The sequence below is a fragment of the Plectropomus leopardus genome, chromosome 22, assembly GCF_026936395.1.
Source record: "Plectropomus leopardus strain MGB_pleo_1.0 chromosome 22, ASM2693639v1, whole genome shotgun sequence".
Lineage (NCBI taxonomy): Eukaryota > Metazoa > Chordata > Actinopteri > Perciformes > Serranidae > Plectropomus > Plectropomus leopardus.
This window is the reverse complement of record NC_142197.1, coordinates 26055501-26074841: the sequence shown is the minus strand read 5'-3', so window position 1 is coordinate 26074841 and position 19341 is coordinate 26055501. Positions and strand designations below refer to the sequence as shown.

The following is a 19341-nucleotide window of genomic DNA, read 5'->3' as shown; positions in this document are numbered from 1 at the left end:
TTCTAAATCTGCAAATTTCTTGCAATTTGCAGGACATTTCTTGTCAAATTGCTCATTGCCTTTTTTGTAATGTTTTTGAAAGCAATAGAATTGAATTTGCTCAAAGGTTCAAAGGTGTGAATATTTGTTTATCTTAAAGAAAAGTTATGTTACTGAGAGAGAGCTTTCTACAACACACGTGTACGCATGCATGCATGCACACACACACACACACACACACACACACGCACACACACACACACACACACAAAGTTGTTAAAAAATCTCATAAACAGAAAATACTGATCTGAATCAGTTTTAAGCAGTTTTTGAGTGTTTTCTCTTCTAAATCTTTTCCATTTTTGTTATATCAGGAAACTACAACATTCCTCACAGAAGTCAAAGGAGATGCGGATGACTGACATGAAATCCGAAGCTGAAAAAGATTCATTTGCACAATGTTCAGATAACTCCAAATCGTCAGGTATGGAAAAGGTGCCTTAGCCTGTGTGATGCTAATTCTGTCAGTCACATTTGGCGAGTCTTTAAACACAAACACAAAACTTATTTTCCCATGTATGTTTTTTTTTCAAGATGATTATGAGAGTGACAACAATGTTGAGGATAATCCAGGACCAGAGGTTTGTGAAACAAAAACTGAGCCGAAGGTTTCCATCGCAGAGAGGACAGTACAGACTCCAGCTCGGGCACAGAGAGAAACGAACCCCAGACAAAGCCATGTCACTAGTGTGTTAGCTGATGAAGCGGGTCGACTTGAGCCACGGGACTCAGAGAAGGAACAACTGGGCAGACTGTGTAGCGGTTTTGCACACAACTTTGTTTATCCAGCGGAATTCATCAGACATCTGCGGGATCCGAGTATCTCCAACAGTCTTCTCCACTCTGATCAGGTGAACACCTGGAACAGCTGTGCCGCCACGGACAGACCAGCACCATGTGGACTGGCAGCACCGCTCAGGACTCCAGGAGCTCCAGGGTTTCCGGTACGTCTACACAGACAGCCAGTGCAACTCTTGTTTAAACACACAGACTGCATCATTTTTACACGTCATCTTTACTTAGTAAAGTGGTTGAAACCAGTGGTGGAAGAAGAATTTAGATAATATGTAAAAGAAGCAATACCACTTACTTTAATACACCAATTAAAAGTCCTGATTCAAAATCCAGTATAGCTAGCAGTAAAATGCACTCAACATCTTGGGCTAATTTTGCCTTCATATGCCACGTAAAAAAAGGTGGTGATGGGCTGGAAAAAAAAGATTCTGAATATTGGCATTTTTTAAAGATTATATTTTCGGGCTTTTCAGGCTGTATTTAACAGGGCAGCACAAGTGTGAAAGGGGGAGAGAAAAAGGGGGCAACATGCAGCAAAAGGCTGAGGCCAGTATCGAACCCACAGCTTCTGGAGCGAGGAGACAACCTCTGCCCCCCCCATAAAATTAGATTCAGAAAGTAATGATTTCTTTTTACTATAAAAAAACACAAATATGCTCAGTGAAGCATTTTAAAACTTGAAAATGTAAGAACGGGTACCAAAATGAACTTACAAAGACAGAATTATTATAAAATCAAACGATATACGATAACTTGCAACAAAGAGCAGGTGTGATAATGGCCGTTTTTTTCTCTCTCTCTTTAGCTATATAATTCTTAATGACATTTTATCTACACATTTATATAGGAGTAGTAGTAGTATAGTGAAGTGTTCCTAAATAGTGAACCTATAACATGTAAAAGGTAAAACTGAGATAAAGTCCAATTAAATCCAACTATTTACACCAAAAAGCAGGTTTAACCATGGGTGGTTTTTTTTCTCTTTACCTATAAAATTCTTCAAAGATTTTATGTACAAATTCAAAACAAAAAGCTACAGAGCACGCTACTTAAGAGATTCCTAGTGCTATAAAGTAAAGTGCTAAAGTAGTAAAAAGTCAAATTCATATAAAATAAAACTGTATAATATTATTTACAGTAGGAGCAGATATAGCCAATGCATTTTTAAAAAAATCAATGCCACTGTTCAAAACCGTTTCTGTCAACACTTAGAGGGCTACATCACAGGCCTGCACTTCTCAGGAGTAAGGTTTCCTTTCCTGTCCACTTGCTGGCAGTGTTGGCAGGTGGCCTTCTGTCTGGCATCTGTTGGGATGGCAGACGCAACAGACACATGGTCGGTGCACCTGTTGATGGGAGCTCCTCTTCAGTCCACTCCACAAAGCTGAGACACCAGTTCCTCCATGAAGTCCTTATGACATGAGTGCTGTACCTGCTTAGTGTTGCTGATGTCACAACCAATTGCAAGTAGCCCTATTAAATGCAAGCCCATAGATTGGCTGTCACAGTTATCAATCTTTGCGCAAAATCCCTTTTTAGTGGAACTGAATAACTCTTTAAAACAGAGCCCAAAACAAAATGTATTTGGTTTGTACTTTGTACCATTTATTCCCTTACAGTTATACACCACACAGCCTCTCTGTGTAAGAGTGTGTGTTAGTGATGACACCCCCCCACACACCCCCCACTCACAGGTGAACTTCATCATCAGCTGCTGCGCTGCGTTATTCTGCATCTGAGCAGGAACATCTTTTCAAGTCCTACATATTTAGATTAATTTCTCCGGTCATAATGTCCAGTGGAAATATTTCCCTCTGCACATACGAAGGTCTAACAACATGTTTTAATATCAAGGAAGCGCCTCTGTGTCCACACTGAATAGGCGATATTAAATATACACCAACATCACATAAACAAACCTCTGTTGGATATCAGCTGTGCACACGAGATCATACTGGAGATGTAATCACATAAAAGATGGTGATAACTTGTTGTCTTCGTGCAGATGTACTGTGTAGACACACACAGCTTCAGTGTGTGCAGTTCGGGTTCAGGTCATTGATTAATGCACGTGAACAGGTCTGCCGGTGGATTACTTCCAATAAAAGGCGGCCTGACCCTTGCATCATTTATTGCCCTGACAAAAAATGCCTAAGTGACATAAGCTGCTGATTTGTGTGATGCCAAAACACTTGAAAATATCCAAAAACTTCTTTTCTGTTAGTTTTATCACACACAGTTTAACAGCGCATTAAATCAGGCCTACATTTCATCATGTGATGGTGTTCTATGATATTATAGATCTCTTTAGTGACTCAGCAGAAAGTGCACTGAGAGAAAAAACTGTGAGAATAAATAAGATGCGTGAGGAGGTGCAGCAAATATATGACACAACGCAAATGAGGAATCTCTGTGATCCGTAGTCTTGCCACTCGATGAAAGACTTCCGTGTTGGATACACCAATGTATCCCCTCTCTTCCATCTTTGCCTTCTCCAAGTGCATTTGTGTTGTTGGAAGATCCTTCAAGATGGTGGAGGGGAAACGATTTCTGGGTAACCGGTGGAGGAAGGAAGGGAGGACGCATAAATTGCCATGTTCGAAAGCACCCTGTGTCTCTGGATCTTTGTATACAGGATGTCCCTGGATATGTTGGTTGGACAAGATCCATCACAGTATCATAAGACAGTCCATGATAACTGGGATGCTGTGACTCTCCACTACAAATGTTAAAATTTACAATGTAGCCACTGTTTGACTCACCCAACACAAGTAGCTTGATGTAAAATTTTAGAGGCTTGTCCTTCATAGACTGAGTCATGCCAGTGTCTTGCCTTGGTTGCTACCATCCTTTCATCCACTGCTTGTTTCTTCCCTGGATGGTTATGAGCCTGGCAGGTGGTCTGGATGTTGTTATTGAGAGGTCTAACTCCGAGGAGCTCGTTATACTCCGGGGTTCCCTTCTAGTTGTCATTTTTGACATCTTCCCCCAGATCACTGAGATGGATGTAATCACAGTCAACTGAAGCAGCAGATTCTTGTGTGTACTGTACTTAAAGAGAATTGGATTTTTTTCTTCTTGCACAGCCCTTTTTACAGTCCTACATATATACAGATGCATTGCGTCTGAGCTCCTGATGCTGAACCCACAAATACTCCCCAAACCTGCTCAGAGTGTGTAGGTTTATCTTTGCAATCCTGTTTTGCAGTTTATCTTTGCAATCCTGAAGAAGGTCTCCATTAAGTTTCCAACCAGCCACAGCTAGCTCAAAAACTGTCAATATGTGAAATGCTCCATGGACTGCATTTCCCTACTGTCACTCAGCTGACGGCGAGCAGCAGCTCTCAGTCATAACGGAGACGGGAGCAAAATAACGTTCTCAGCCAATAATTGAATATTTGTCCAGTAGTCAAAGTGTGGAACGAAACTTACACTTATAGTAACAAGCACACATGCACAATCTCTGGTCTCTGTTATCCAGAATGCTGTAAAAGTTGTTTTTGAGTTGAGCTGTTTTTGGGCGCATCTAAAGCATGGCCCCTGGATGCCCAGAGGCGGAGACTAGAAACATAAGCCGAAATAGCTTATAGTTGTCAGTGTGCCATTGATGTCAGTGGATAGCTGAAGTACAGCAGGTTTTGAAGAGGCTTCCAGAGACACAGAAAACACTACAAAAATATGTTGATTCACGTCACATTGCATTCCAAACTTGCTACAAGACGTGTTATTGCATCACACAACTCTTCAAAAGTTGAGCGGATCATCTGGAAGTTTTGAATCCACAATTCCTCTGTGAAATCAGCTCCCAGAAATCCCTCATGCGTGGCTTCTCCCACGTATAAGGGGCTCGCCTCTCCTATGGCTCCATAACACGCCTACATGGCCTTGGGTTGGAAATAATGACGTCTAGTGTGGTGGCTGCCATAGAAATAAAGCTGCTAATGTTTTGAACATCCATCACCATGCTTCTTAGAATGTTATTACCAGAGCAGAAGTTGCAGAACATCACTCAACGCAGTCATCTTGGGATTGTGTTTTATCAGCATTTTGAAAGTATTGAGTTTTGCACAAACCTGTCATGGAAACCTGGATACTGTTATTCATGAATAAAAAGCCGATAATGTGTTGTGTGTGTTTTTCTCTTGTTAACAGGAGCTGGTGAGCCTCTCACACTTTGGAGGCTTTCTGTTTTATCCCTACTCCAGCTTCTCTGCAGCATCAGCCCCATTCCTCGTCCCACCAGTGCAGTCCAGACTGGATTTCAGAGCCTATCCAAGCGTCCACAGCCGGGACTATTTCACCTCTCCCATGATGCCCTCATTTGTTCCTGTTTTTGGTGGTGATGGTGGATTGAAATATCTCGCCCCTGATTTGCTAATGCCACCCCAAACAGAACAGAAAGACTCAGTGGACAAAGCTGAAATTGATTGCAGTCAAGAGGAGTCAGAAACAGGGTGAAAATACTGACTTGAAGTCAGTTACTGCTGATTTTAGGTGCATGTGGTCTGCGATCTACTGAATCCAAAGGCTGTTTTCTCATGGGAGTAAGACTGAGTGCATTTTAAAGTGAAAGTAAATTGGTCAAGTGTCATACATGTGCATCTTATTGCCTACATGACTATAGACTAAATCACTGTGGTGCAAAGAGCATTTTATTTCAAATATGTAAATAACAGAAAAAATTAGGCTGAAAAAATGAAGCCAAGCAAAAGTGCCAAAAACTGCAGTTCTTTCAATGTCCACTTGAGGCTGGCTCAAGTAGTCAACCCCCATTACAAAGAGCCCCAACTTTACAGCAGACTTTCTTACTTGTTTTTGTAACTCACCCTTTACGTTTAAATGAGGCCCAAATCTATGCATATTTATGTAAAGGTCCGCTTGAGTGACAGGCTGTCTACAAGGCGTTTGTGACATATGCTGCAGTCTGTGAGTTAGATCCACCCCTCGCTCCTCCACAGCTCCGCCCTCTCGTCCAAATATGGTTGTTTCTGGATCCAAAGAACCAAGATGGCAACAGCTAGAATAATGAACCCAAGGCTTCAAAACAATACAGGTACCGAAGTACCTGATCTGTGCTGCCTTCCTGATCCGTTTGTGCATGCAGAACCCTAAATGTCGGCAAAAATAACATTCCTCTAAATAAGACTAAAACACCTGTAGGAATGGCCTTAGCTACCACAGAGAACTCTTTTAACAACTCCTCATAATCAATGAGGCCCTAATGATCCTTCTGTGACTTCTGTCATAAAGATAAGTGTGTTATTTTCAAACCAAGTCTGAGAGAACAGCGTTTTCTTTTAAAAAAGAATGTCCCTATTGTTCCACAGAAAATATTTATGTGGAGAGAAATGATGCCTGAAAATCAGTGAGCATGCTGAGAGAGCTTGTCAAAAAGAATAAAGAGTTTGAAAAGCAAAATTTGCACTGAATGTAACTGATTATTGACAGATGAAAAAAAAACATGACTTTAAAGATGTGTGATGTGACAATGTATAAGGTGAGATACTTTGAAGTCATCTTTAATCAGCTGCTTGTAAACTCAAATTGAACTTTTGTCTAAGGCCATGTTTACATGGAAACAGTCCACAGAAAACAGTATTGTTTTCTTAAAAAAATCTGCATTTAGATAACAAGGTTTTGAAAAAAACATTTTGAAAACAATGTTTTGAAAACAAATGCTGTGCACAGGGATCAACAAAATACTAATACTAATATATAAAATAGTATACTAATAGTATACATGCCAAGCCAGTAGTTGGCGGTGTGATTTTGTGATAAGCAAAAACATAAACATACAAAGACTAATGCATCAAAGTGATGGTGTAGTAAATCTTCACTTTGCTGGAGTAGCACTGTTAAATTAAGGAGGATGAGCAGCACAAACAGCACTCGGGAGTCCACCGTTGTTGTTGTTGTCCACCTACTCGCAGTTGGCTATTGACTGAGACTGTAATGTGCACATGCAAAAGGTCCCCTTTGTCAGAGGAAACACCATATTGTCAGTTTTAATGACAACACAAATGGTGGTGTTCTCAAAAGTTTGCACTCTGGACTCTGGTTTTCAGGCACATAAAATGGCGTTGTCGAGTAAATTAAAAGCCATAATGTATCTTAAGGTTGTTGTTTTCTCCTGAAATTGTCTCCCAATAAACGCAACCTAAGAACTCTCAGTATTTTTTCACAGTTAATATCATGATTAATATTATAAATAAGCATTATTGCCTTCAACAAGGTAGGACTGATTTCATGGCTGTTGTATTAGACTGCGTTAGTTTTAGTTTGATGCATCTAAGCTAGATCTGAAACTAGAACTCCCAGCATTCTTGAGCTTAGCTGTCATGAGTATGATTTTGCCAGCAGAGCAAAATAATAAGACTGTTTTATTTACAGAAAGTTTCAAATAAACATCTTATTCAAAAACAACATATGCTTTTGTAGAAAGTAGAGTTTCAAATTTATGCCATTTCTTTTCATAGACACCACTGTATGACATGAAATAAAGAAATGTTACAATTTTCTTACCTACAAATTTCCAAATTACTCATTTTGTACAGATTGAAGGACTTTTCTTGCCAAATTGCTAACTGCGTTTTCCCCATGTATTTCAAAGAAATTAAACCAGTTTGCTCAGGGCTCATAGGTTTAAATGCTAATGAATGGTGCATAGACGCAGCACAGGAAAAGTTATGACGATCCAGGTTTCAAAGGGTTAAAATAAACTGAAACCCCAGTTGACCAAAAGTCAATATGTTGACATATATTCACACTTGTGAAGACATGACCGCTGTGTCTTGTGTTCTTTATTTTAATGTTGCAGCTGGTAGACAAAAGGTGGAGCTCATTTTAAGGACTTTTGCTGCTGGGTAGTAATAACATAAATAATCTGAATTTGACGTAAGTAACTGGTAAGTTGTCACATAAATCTAGTGGAATAAAAAGTAGAATATTTTCCTGGGAGGTGTAGTGGAGAGAAGTACGAAATGGCAGAAAACTGAAATGCTCAAGAACAAGTACCTCAAATAATTGTAGGCAACAGTACTTGAGGAAATGTGCTTTCACCACTGTTAACATTAATACAAAACTGTTTTGCCAACGACTTTATATCATTTTCTTTTTTAGTGGTAACATCATATTTGATATGGATATTTATGATAGTGCACTTACAGAAAGATTTGATTGTCATCAGCTACTGTGCACTGCCAACAGTACAGAGAATGACTTTAGTTGTGTTCGAAATGTCCCCTATCATGCATGTAGTGCACTATATAGTGTGTTCGCCGTTTTGTAGTGGTGTTCAAAGCCTCGCTTCCAGCCGAGAAGCTTAACCGCATATGCCTTTTGATCTCAAATTTTCTCCTTGTCCCGCATCGTACCAAACATCAGCTCCTTCCCCTCCTGGGCCACCTCAATTTTGCTCTCCGCATCGTTCCCCAGGGGCAGGCCTTCCTTTCTCACCTGTTGTCTGTCGCTTCTTCTGTCCTGTCGCTCATGACCTCCATCTCTCTCGACGTGCCGAGCTGCGCCGAGCTCCAGTTCTGTCTCTATCTCCTTGGCAATTGGAATGGAATCTCCTTCTTTTACGAGGATCACCTGTCTCATCCTCAGGACATCACTGTTCACTGACGTGACTCCATCTGCCAGTTTTGGGGGGGTTTACGACGGAAGATGGTTCGTAGACAAATGGCCTCCAGAGTTGGAAGGAGACTGTCAGGTCACTTCATCTGCTCTCTTTGAGATCTACCCCATCATTGTTGCCGCCATGTTATGGGGCCATGAATGGAGTCGCAAATCTGTCCTCATCTACTCAGAAAATCTTGCAGTAGTTGATATCATAAAGGTCGCTCCAACTCCCCATCTATCATGCCCTTCTTGCGTCTGTTAATCTGGCACTCTTTCAATCACCAGTACATCCTCCGTGTAGCTCATGTCCTGGGCCACTTCAATGCCATAGCTGACTCACTGTCTCATTTCTCTTTTCAGAAGTTCAGAGGCTTGGCTCCTCATGCAGACGCACACCTGACTCCGGTTCCTCCATATTCGGCCTTGACTTTCAACATCTAAACCCAGCTTTCATGCCCCTGACCTTGGAATCTCAGAACACCATCATTAATAGCCTGTCCCCTGCAACTCTCTTTTCATATTGGTCTGCTTGGCATTGTTTCCACAACTTTCACAACATGCATAACATAACTTTTCCTTCATTTGATCTCATCACCATAACCTGCTTTATCACCCACGCCCATTCTGTCTTGGGAATTAAAACCCAGACAATCAAAGTCTACCTCAGCGGCATTTCGTTTATCTCTAAACTCCTAACCCGTAGTCCTGGCCCAGCTCATGGTCACCCCCAGATCACCTCACTGCTCAGAGGCCTCATGCCAAGAACCAGTTCAAAATCCTTGTAGACTTCCATTAACCACGGATCTGCTGTCACGCTGCATCCACACCATCCGCTACGGATATAGCTTACCTCACGTCAACCAAACTCTAGAGGTAATGTTCATTCTCACCTTCTTCTGTGTCCTCAGATGCTCAGAATTCACTGCTTCGACCCTTCGATATGATCCACGTCGGCATGCCTGCCTTTTGGACCTTTCTTTTTTCTCCAACAACACCATAGTTTATTATTTGAAAAGAACCAAAACCAACCAATCTAGAAAACCCACTCCCGTCTTCTACTTCAACATTCAATCAGCTATAAACCCTTCCTTATTCTCTCCAACTACTTACATTTCCAGACGTCACAAAGCAAATCCCAAGATGACCCTCTGTTTGCATCTGAATCCGGCCAGGTGGTTACCCGCTTCTGGTTCCACCAACACTTCCGTCAGGTTCTGTCATTGTCAAGCATCTCCCCCATGCATTTCTCTGGACATTCTTTCAGAATCGGAGCCGCCACCTCGAATTCCCGCAGCGGTATACCGGAACACTTTATTCAGATCATGGGCAGATGGTCCTCCCACGCTTAACACTGTTACATCTATTCCGACCTAAGAGATCTCAAATTGATTTTGTCCTCTCTCATATAATGCACGCTTTTAGGTGTCTGTCGTGCCCGGGAGCCACAGCTGATTCCCACAGAAGCTTCCCCACACCGGACTCAACCATCCATCCCACAATAATTCAACATCAGTGTTTATACCAAATTTACATTCACGTCAATAAATTGTCAAAATGATTTCCTATTGAGGTGTGGTCCTTGCTAGTGAAATAAACAGTATTGTGTATAGACAGAATTGTTTACCGCTATCATTAAATCCAAGAAACTTTCACAAACTGGCTCAGTGAATGTGACAAGGAGGGAGTCCACACAAGAAATTTAATAAAACTATTAAAATCTATTAAACTAGACATACAAAAATGAACAAACCAATCAAACTAAAACCAACAGTGCAGGGTGGATGTCTGCTGGGGGAAGAGAGCAGTACCTGGGACAGGTTTTATAGCTGGGAAGGCCTAGGTCACCGTAACCAAGCTAGCGAGCCTCCCATGTCAGCCAGTTACCTGATGAGACTGATCATGTCAGCCTCCAAGACAATAGGAGGGGGCATAACACCCCACCTCTTAAAATCACGCTGGCAATGCATCTCCCGGATTTTAATAAAGTAAATTAAGTAAATGATACAATTCAAATCAATACATATCGTACAATCCAATGGAGTGCGTCTGTCAGTAGGTCAGTATAAATGAAGTGTCTGTGTGAGTAAGTAGTAAGGAGTGGGTAAGTGAGTAAGTTTGCAACAGAAAATGCAAATAAATGTCAATGACAAAGACATTTGTCATATGAAATAAGACAATCTTTACAGTACAAAATAAAGGAAAATTCTTGTGGTGTCAGCAAAGTTCTTAATTATAAAAATAAGCAAAACCTTTCAATAACAAATTGAGTAAATTCGCTAACTACAAATTTGAGGACAATGCTTGTGAAATAGGAACATTCTATACCAACTCAGTAAATTACTGAAGTATAAAATTATGTAAGATTCTAATGAAATAAGTATGGAACTGGTGCAAAACATCCTCTGACTTTTAAAGTTGTACTTTGTTTGCTCGCTACATGACTTTGATTCACTGGTTGCATTTTTTAAATCCAACAGATTGTAAAAATGGCAAAAGCTGTTATTCAGGAGCTCTGGATGTGACCCAGATCGACTGATCCAACTGTAGGTGATTCTATTGTCTCTGATTTCAATTATTCAGATGTCACCAAATTTGATTTGCACAGTGGGTATTGTCGCACAGAATTTACAGGATCAGTTTTCAATGTTTTATAGTTATTTAACTTTAGTATGTAACATTATTTGGCCAACATTTTCCTTGGTCTGGGGGTGTGTGTGTCTGGTTTCAAATTGCGCCGGCTGCCTGGACTATATCATAAATTAAACTAGTTCCATCCTTATTGTTTAAAGGGAACATGCATATAAAAATCCATGTGGATGTGAGATGAGCTCTGCGGAGGTGTTACTCAGCTCCCTGAGCTCGTTCCCCTGCAGCTGCAGAAATACCCAGGTTATAATAATCCAGCTCAGAGTTCTCCCGTCTGCCCACCTTCTGCCTCCTCCTGGCCTGCAGAGACATGACAGTACACTGATGAGATTTCCTGCATCTCTCTGAACTTCAATAAACACACACTGAGTGCTTCATTTTACTCAGTGGGCGAAACAACAGACGTGTTAGTACCTTACAGTAGATGTAGAGGACAATATTCTCCAACAGCAGAATCAGTGGCAGGACGACTGCTCTGATTATAAAAGGTGTTGGATCTGGTGCTGAAACACATTAACAGTCTTCATATCACATCACTCAAAATCACATCACATCACATCACTTCAGCACATCACTCAAAGTCACACCACACCACAGCACATCACTCAAAATCACATCACATCACATCACATCACTCAAGATCAAATCACATCACATCACATCACATCACATCACATCACATCACATCACTCAAAGTCACACCACACCACAGCACATCACTCAAAATCACATCACATCACATAAATTAACATAATATCACCTCAGTCAACATAACACCACATGACATGACATGACATGACATGACATGACATGACATGACATGACATGACATGACATGACATGACTCAAAGTCACACCACACCACAGCACATCACTCAAAATCACATCACATCACATCACATCACATCACATCACATCACATCACATCACATCACATCACATAAATTAACATAATATCACCTCAGTCAACATAACACCACATGACATGACATGACATGACATGACATGACATGACATGACATGACATGACATGACATGACATGACATCAACTCAACATCACATCACATCACATCACATCACATCACATCAAATCAAATCACAACACATCACATCACATCACATCACATCAAATCAAATCACAACACATCACATCACATCACATTACAGCACATCACATCACATCACATTACAGCACATCACATCACATCACATCACATCACATCACATCACATCACATCACATCACATCACATAAATTAACATGATATCACCTCAGTCAACATAACACCACATGACATGACATGACATGACATGACATCAACTCAACATCACATCACATCACATCACATCACATCACATCACATCACATCACATCACATCACATCAAATCAAATCAAATCACAACACATCACATCACATCACATCACATCACATCACATCACATCACATCACATCACATCAAATCAAATCACAACACATCACATCACATCACAGCACATCACATCACATCACATCACATCACATCACATCACATTACATCACTCAGCATCACTGAACATAACATCATATCACTCGACATCACATCACATCAAAAGAAAACACAACACAACACAACACAACACAACACAACACAACACAACACAACACAACACAACACAACACTCACCATCACTGAATTTCACATCATATCACTCGACATCCCATCACATCCCATCATATCATTTAACCTGTCACATCAGTCAACATCACACCACATGGCATCACATCACATCACATCACATCACATCACATCACATCACATCACATCACATTACCAGAATATGTCACTATTTGGGGTTAAAACTGTAGATATACCACTGTTGTTGTGTCACTATATAATGTCTACTGAGACCAAAGATTACCCATCAGATTAACAGAATAGACACTGTGGATGGCTAATCATTTTCATCTTTTCCAAACCTTCATGTAAACAGTCATCTTACATGAGACGGTGACGGAGAGTAGATGGCTGTCAGAGGAGAAGTTATGAGAGAAAACACTGACACGATAAATGCAGCTGTAGGTCCCTTGGTGGGCGGGCTCTGCAGCAGGAAATGGGAAGTTGGCAGAGTGATTGACAGCTGGCTGGGTGTAGTTGTGTGTTGAGTTGGAGGAGGTGAAGCTGAGGTGGAAGGAGCCTCCTGGGTACTGTGGCTGAATGGAGCAGCTGATGTTAAAGGTGGAGCCCCTGGACAGCTGAAACCCGTGCTGCTGGGCCTCGGAGACCCCGTCCATGGAGGAGGACACAGAGATGTTGGGCTGAAACAGCAGGTCTTTAAACACAGAGAGAGGATGAAAGGTCATAGTCATCCTATGCTCAACAAAATGGATGCCGAAAAAGCAGGTGATGTCACAGGTCTGACAGACAGACAGGTTCCTCCAGGTGTGTCCTTCCAGGTGAAGCTCGGCAGTCTATCGAGAGACATGCTCTCATCCCAAGTCCTCACATGTTGCAGCTCTGCAGTGGACTTCTGTGCTACATATTACGCTTAGCTCTGCTGCTGGCATTCTGGGATGCCACTAACATGACATCAACACAAGCCTAGGCGGGATGACGCAGTTTATACTTAGGCAACAAAAACACAACAAACACTGGGACGTCATCAAACACACATGCTGCCATGGATGGTTAGTGGAAGGAGGCACATGATAAGGTGTAAAAAACTCCCATTTCATTCAGACCAACACCGGACACACAAACCTGTTCTCTCTCCGAACTTGTCAAATACATCAGTGCCTAACCAAAAGCCACCTTCCACATCCAAATGGAATGCAGCTGGAGGATGTCTGAGAAGAGCACGGTCAGACAGAGCCTGCATTGTTAGTACATGTTGGCAGATGGCTAGATGGCATCGGATGCATCTGCATGCAATGGTACGGGTGGTGTCGCTTGAGAACATGGCTGGACGGAACTGGTCATATTTGCATGAAATGCGTGAGTACAGCGTTAGGTAATATGTCTGCCAGTAAACACGTGGTATAAGGTGTGTGAGTGCACTTACAGAATGGTCCCATAAATAACTGACTGAGTCCAGAGTTTGCCTCCTGTGTGGATGTGTGTTTTTTTTCCTACACCTTACCATGTGCCTCTTTTGCCTAAATCTAACCGTCCGTGACTTTGTTGCCTAATCTTAACCGTTGTGATGGCCTGCATTGGTTTTCATGGGCTGTGTCATTCCACCATGTGAATTTGTTGACACCATGGACAAGGCCTCTTGGAGAGTAAAAAGCTGTCACAGAAGGATAGCTAAATGTCATAAGTAGACAAAAGGTCAGTGACAGAGCGGCACTGTGTGATGAGTTGGGATGAGAACGTGCTGGGCTCCCGCCCCTCCCACCTGCCCTATTCGGATGCTTGTGTTCCTTATATTTTGTTTTTACCAGCAGGATTTCAACCTGAAGCCATACAGTGGCGTATCATGCAGCCACAGCAGGTGCTGTGTGGCTGTCTGAGGCCATCATAACAGGCCTGCGATGTTCTCAGCTGATGCCGCCGGCGTGTATTGTGCAGCTGTAAAACTTGGCTTTTGGCATTAGAATCAAACGCCGAAAGCAATGCCAAAGCGGTATTAGTATTAAATGGCATTGGAATGAGAACAAGACGGAGCAACATAATGGAAACATTACTGTCATAGAACGACGTACCTGAGCAAATGAGATTCCAGATGTTGACAGAGGAATCTGATGTTGCACACTCCCTCAGAGCAAATCCAGACAGAACACAGTTAGGCCTGATCCACCACACAGGTCTGTTTGAGAATAACAGGAACAACTTTGATCATACAGCACCTTTAAAAGCAGACGAAGCAAAGGCAGGACACTCAGAACGCAAGACAAGAGCAAGAAAAAAAAACTTGAATCTTGATAATTTATACAAGTTAAAAAGATTAAAAGTAATGAAAAGACTTCAAAGGTTATAGAAATTTGGGCTGTCAGTGTTATTGCATTAATCAGATGAAACCCTTGTGGCTTGACCTTTCAAAAACATGGAAAGAAAGCAATGAGCAACGAATGAAAAAAATGACCCCAGAAAATTAGCAAGATATTAGTAAAAAAGTGCTTGAAATATACCTGAAAATTAGCCTTTAAGAAAATAAAATAAAGTAATAATGAATAAATTATGATAATTTTAAATATAGTTTATATTCTAGATATTTTCCCCTAGCCTTTTAAAAAAGAATTTTCAAAATTATTTTTTTCCACTTTGTCGAACCTTTTTCGTTTGTTGCCATTTTTCACATTTTTGAAACAAACTGCAATGTGCTCAGGGTTCAGACAGTTAAATATCATTAAAGATGTCTGAAAGCAGCACAAGGAAAATGATGTTCGTTGTAACACATTTTTTAAAAATGTATTTTTTCTGAGGCTGCATGGGGCCGAGTTTTAAAGATAAAAGTGATGATACTGGTATTATGTGAAACTAGATGACCTGAGGAATCCAGCAATACCAACCATGTCATGTTTCTCAGGAGGAGGGCTTAATAGTGCTCCAAGTTTAGGGTACATCTTGGCTCGGCCATTTCACAAGGGTCCGTTGACCTCTGACCTCAAGATATCTAAATGAAAATGGGTTCTGTGGGTACCCATGAGTCTCCCCTTTACAGACATGCACACTTTATGTTAGTCTCAGTAGAGCAGCTTTTTGCATGCAGTATGAGTGTATTATTTTGGCCAATTATATTTGCATATTTCTGCATATTGGGGATTGTCAGTCTTGGAATTGCTACAGTCTCTGAGCTGAGCTCACAGCTGCAGCTCATCAGACTGATGTCAGTGGGAAACTGCATTGCCAAAGCTGTCAACCCAGCTAGCAGGAAACGCTCCCACAGCACTGGCTAAGTTTACCTAAAAGTTGCAATAATGTTTTCAAAAAACGATTTAAAGACATTTCAGATAAAATTCCTTTAAGATTTAAGAGATATAATGTTTTAACTGCAACTTTCTGAGGATGTTTTGGTGATGTTGAGAGGTAACAGATCATAGAATGTTCTTTTACAAAACATTCCCAGAATGTTGCATGAGAATGTCGACTGAAATTATAGTACTACATTATGATGAACTATTGAAACTGAGTGTTTAATCATGGTTTTGAAAAATTATTGTTCGGCACTAATAAAAATACATCGCATAAGGTGAGTTTATCAAAATGCTTTAAAAGAAATGATTTAAAGTCTAATTTACTCAGCCATGCCGTCCCAAAGCCAGGAGCCCCAGGTTGCCACTGTCCGTATTATTGAGTCCCCTCTCAGTTTTACAGAAACAACAGAGCCACAGTTGAGCTCTCTGCAGGCAAAAGCTGCTTTTTTCCAGCTCCATTCACTGATTTCGTTGTCAGTCACTGGTCTCCACTCTCCCCGATTCACCTCCAGTGTTCCTGCACAGCGACTGTCTCCTCCCACCAACCTGACAGGCTCTGAACAGAAAGCAGAGAGTTGTCAGTAAAAGAATAAAGTGAGTTTCATCAGAACAGAAGTGAAGCAAATGAAAGCTGCAGCTCCTCTTCCACCTGAGCAGGTGAGTCCAGCAGCTCTGCCAGCTGAGCAGGTGTTTCTCTCTGAGCTTCTACAGTTCAGGAGAGCAGACTCATGGCCTTCACACTGGAACTCTTTGATCCACATTGGAGCCTCCGCTCCTCCATAGAGCGTCCCCTGGAGGACTGAAGGAGCCCCACAGCCGAGCTCCCTGCAGACCACCTGAGCATCCTGCAGGTCAAAGTCAGCTTCACACACCGAGGACCAACTCTGGGTAGACTGGTTAGACCTCACCTCCAGTCTGCCTGAACACAGACTGGTCCCAGCCACCAGCCTGACAGAGTCTGGAGAGACAGCAGAAGATAAAAAAGAGAGAGATAAAAGACAGCTGACACTAAAGGATAAGGATATCATCAAACAACAATTCAGTGACTCAGTCTAGACTCAGCATAATTTTGAAGAGGTCAAAGCCTTCCACACACTAGGCAGGTTTCCATTAACCCTCAAATTGTGCATATTGAAATTGTGAATATAAAATAAAAACTCCCATTTATCGCAAAAAGTTTTTACGCTGGCATGAGGTGGTATTTCTGGGGATTGGAAAAAGCTATATTTAAAAAAAAAAAACTACAATGAAAACACTTTTTTAGCTTTTCTAGGTCACATGATGCTATGGTTATGTGCTTGTCAGTAGGAACTGGCTCTTTCATGATACAGCAGGTGCTACAAGAGGTGTTATTGCATCACATAACTCTCCCAGGATTCCCTCATACATGGCCGCTCCCACGTATAAGGGGCTTGCCTTTCCATTATGGCTCCATAACATACCACCGTCACCTTTGACTGGAAATAATGATGGCAAGTGTGGTGGCTGCAATAGGAATAAAGCTGCCAATGAGTCGCAGAACATTACTCAATGGAAACACAGTCATCTCACAGTTGTGTCTTTTCAACATTTGAAAAATATCACTCAAATTTTATGCAAATCTATAATGGAAATCTTTCTACAGGCACAGATTGTCTTTGTCAGTTCATGCCTCAAAAAGTGCTATGCCAGTGCAGGTTAAGCAGGATTGTTTTACTTAAGTTAATGTACAACCCCGATTTCCAAATAGTTGGCAATCTGTGTAAAACGTAAATAAAAGCAGTGCAGCAATTTGCAAAACCAGTTATTAATTGCAGACTGTAAATCCTGCCAACCTCTATCATGTCCGAACTCCAAATCCTACAGCCTTTATAACTAATGATATGTTTTAACATTGATACGATGCATGCTATGTTACATGGTTGGCGATTTGATACAAGACCAATATTGGCTCATATAGAGTGATATGATACGATTCAGTGACTAGAAATATATTAACTTATTTTTGCCAAAAATAGAGGCTAAGATAATGCATATTTCTGTGCAGGGGTAATGCAGGTAAAAGCACTATACACTGAACTACACACAGTGCAAGCCTATTCAGTCTGTGTGAAATAATTACCTGGATATGGGATAGTAGAGGTCAAATTTAGCAGTTGTCTTTTTGTTTTTGCAAGGAATTCAGAGGCAAATCAGCATAATAAGTTAACATTTAAATTGCAAAGTGCCGTTGTATTTGTTCTGGTATCTGCATATTCTGCAAACAGTGAACATTTATTGAAGAATGTCTTTTTTGTTTTTACAAAGGCCAAAATGTGTCAATGCAATGCAAATGAGGACTAAAAATCTCTGGCTCTCCGATGACCTGGTGCTTCCCTGCCATGATGCAGCGCTGCTGAGTGCTGACACTATACCCATTCAAAGAACGTTGGAGAACGACAGAATGAACCGGAGGTGCAAAAAATACATCCACATAAAAGAGTTTGAGGCGCTAGATGCAAGGCACATTTAATTTATGTCTTGAAAAATTATTTTAGATTGATACAAGTCACACTAGAAAGAGGACTTTCTGTTTACCTAATAATGTAGTATGATCACAGGAATACAGTAAAACTTAAAATATAAGTCTAGTCCCAATTAGATGCCCAGTCACATTTACTAGCCGGGTGTGGTGACACATTGTGACAAATAAAGGCCCGTCTCAATTTTAAGCCAAGTCTAGTTGCCATGTGGTACATTTTAATAGAAGTGCTTTGGATGTATGAGCTGCTGAGATCACACATACAATATGTTTAAACTTTTGTTAATATGGACATACTACACAAATCATAATCGGTAAGATTCTCTTCAATTCAGATAATTTTATTGAAACCATGAGCACCAAAGCAGATGGTATTGTCAGCATGGTCAACAAGAAAGAAAAAAAAGCAAAAGCAAAAAAAAGAGATTACTAGATGTAGTAGTATTTTTTAAAAAGTGAAGGACAAATATATATATATATATACATATATATATAACTTTCTCATTTTATAAAAATGTTTTTTCATTTTCTTGAATAAAATACAGTAAATTTGCACAGGTCTCAATAGGTTAATTAAACAATTTTACTGAATTTCCATCTTCCATCTTCCATCTATCTAACAACTTGTGTGAAAGGAACTAGAAGCCCATTCCACACAGGGTGCTTTCCAACGCAGCAATTAATGCGTCTTCCCTTTCTTCTTCTACCAGTGAACCGGGAATCGTTGCCCCTCCGCCATCTTGAAGGATCTTCCAACAACACAAATGCACCTGGAGGAGGCGAGGATGGAAGAGAGAGGAGGCTTCTGGAGGAGCCCAGAGAGAGGATACACCAGAGTATCCTAC

General features: G+C 41.0%; 2 protein-coding genes across 2 annotated transcripts in view; one reads left to right on the top strand and one right to left on the bottom strand.

The window, feature by feature from the left end:
• The first annotated feature begins 357 nt into the window (after positions 1-357).
• On the top strand, positions 358-7321 carry LOC148185932 (uncharacterized). Its single transcript, XM_088072616.1, has 3 exons — positions 358-463; positions 574-983; positions 4987-7321. Exons 1-3 carry the CDS (start codon positions 388-390, stop codon positions 5290-5292), a joined length of 792 nt encoding a protein of 263 aa, XP_087928742.1. The 5' UTR covers positions 358-387; the 3' UTR covers positions 5293-7321.
• A 638-nt stretch (positions 7322-7959) lies between these two features.
• LOC121961720 (scavenger receptor cysteine-rich type 1 protein M130-like) overlaps positions 7960-19341 on the bottom strand; it is a 21586-nt gene continuing 10204 nt past the window's right edge. Inside the window, exons 6-11 of the mRNA XM_088072818.1 lie at positions 16646-16954; positions 16321-16552; positions 14785-14888; positions 13083-13412; positions 11515-11603; positions 7960-11400 (exon numbers count right to left, since the gene is read on the bottom strand). Coding sequence (XP_087928944.1) covers positions 11296-11400; positions 11515-11603; positions 13083-13412; positions 14785-14888; positions 16321-16552; positions 16646-16954 — 1169 coding nt within the window. The 3' untranslated portion in view covers positions 7960-11295. The remainder of the gene's footprint in view (positions 11401-11514; positions 11604-13082; positions 13413-14784; positions 14889-16320; positions 16553-16645; positions 16955-19341) is intronic.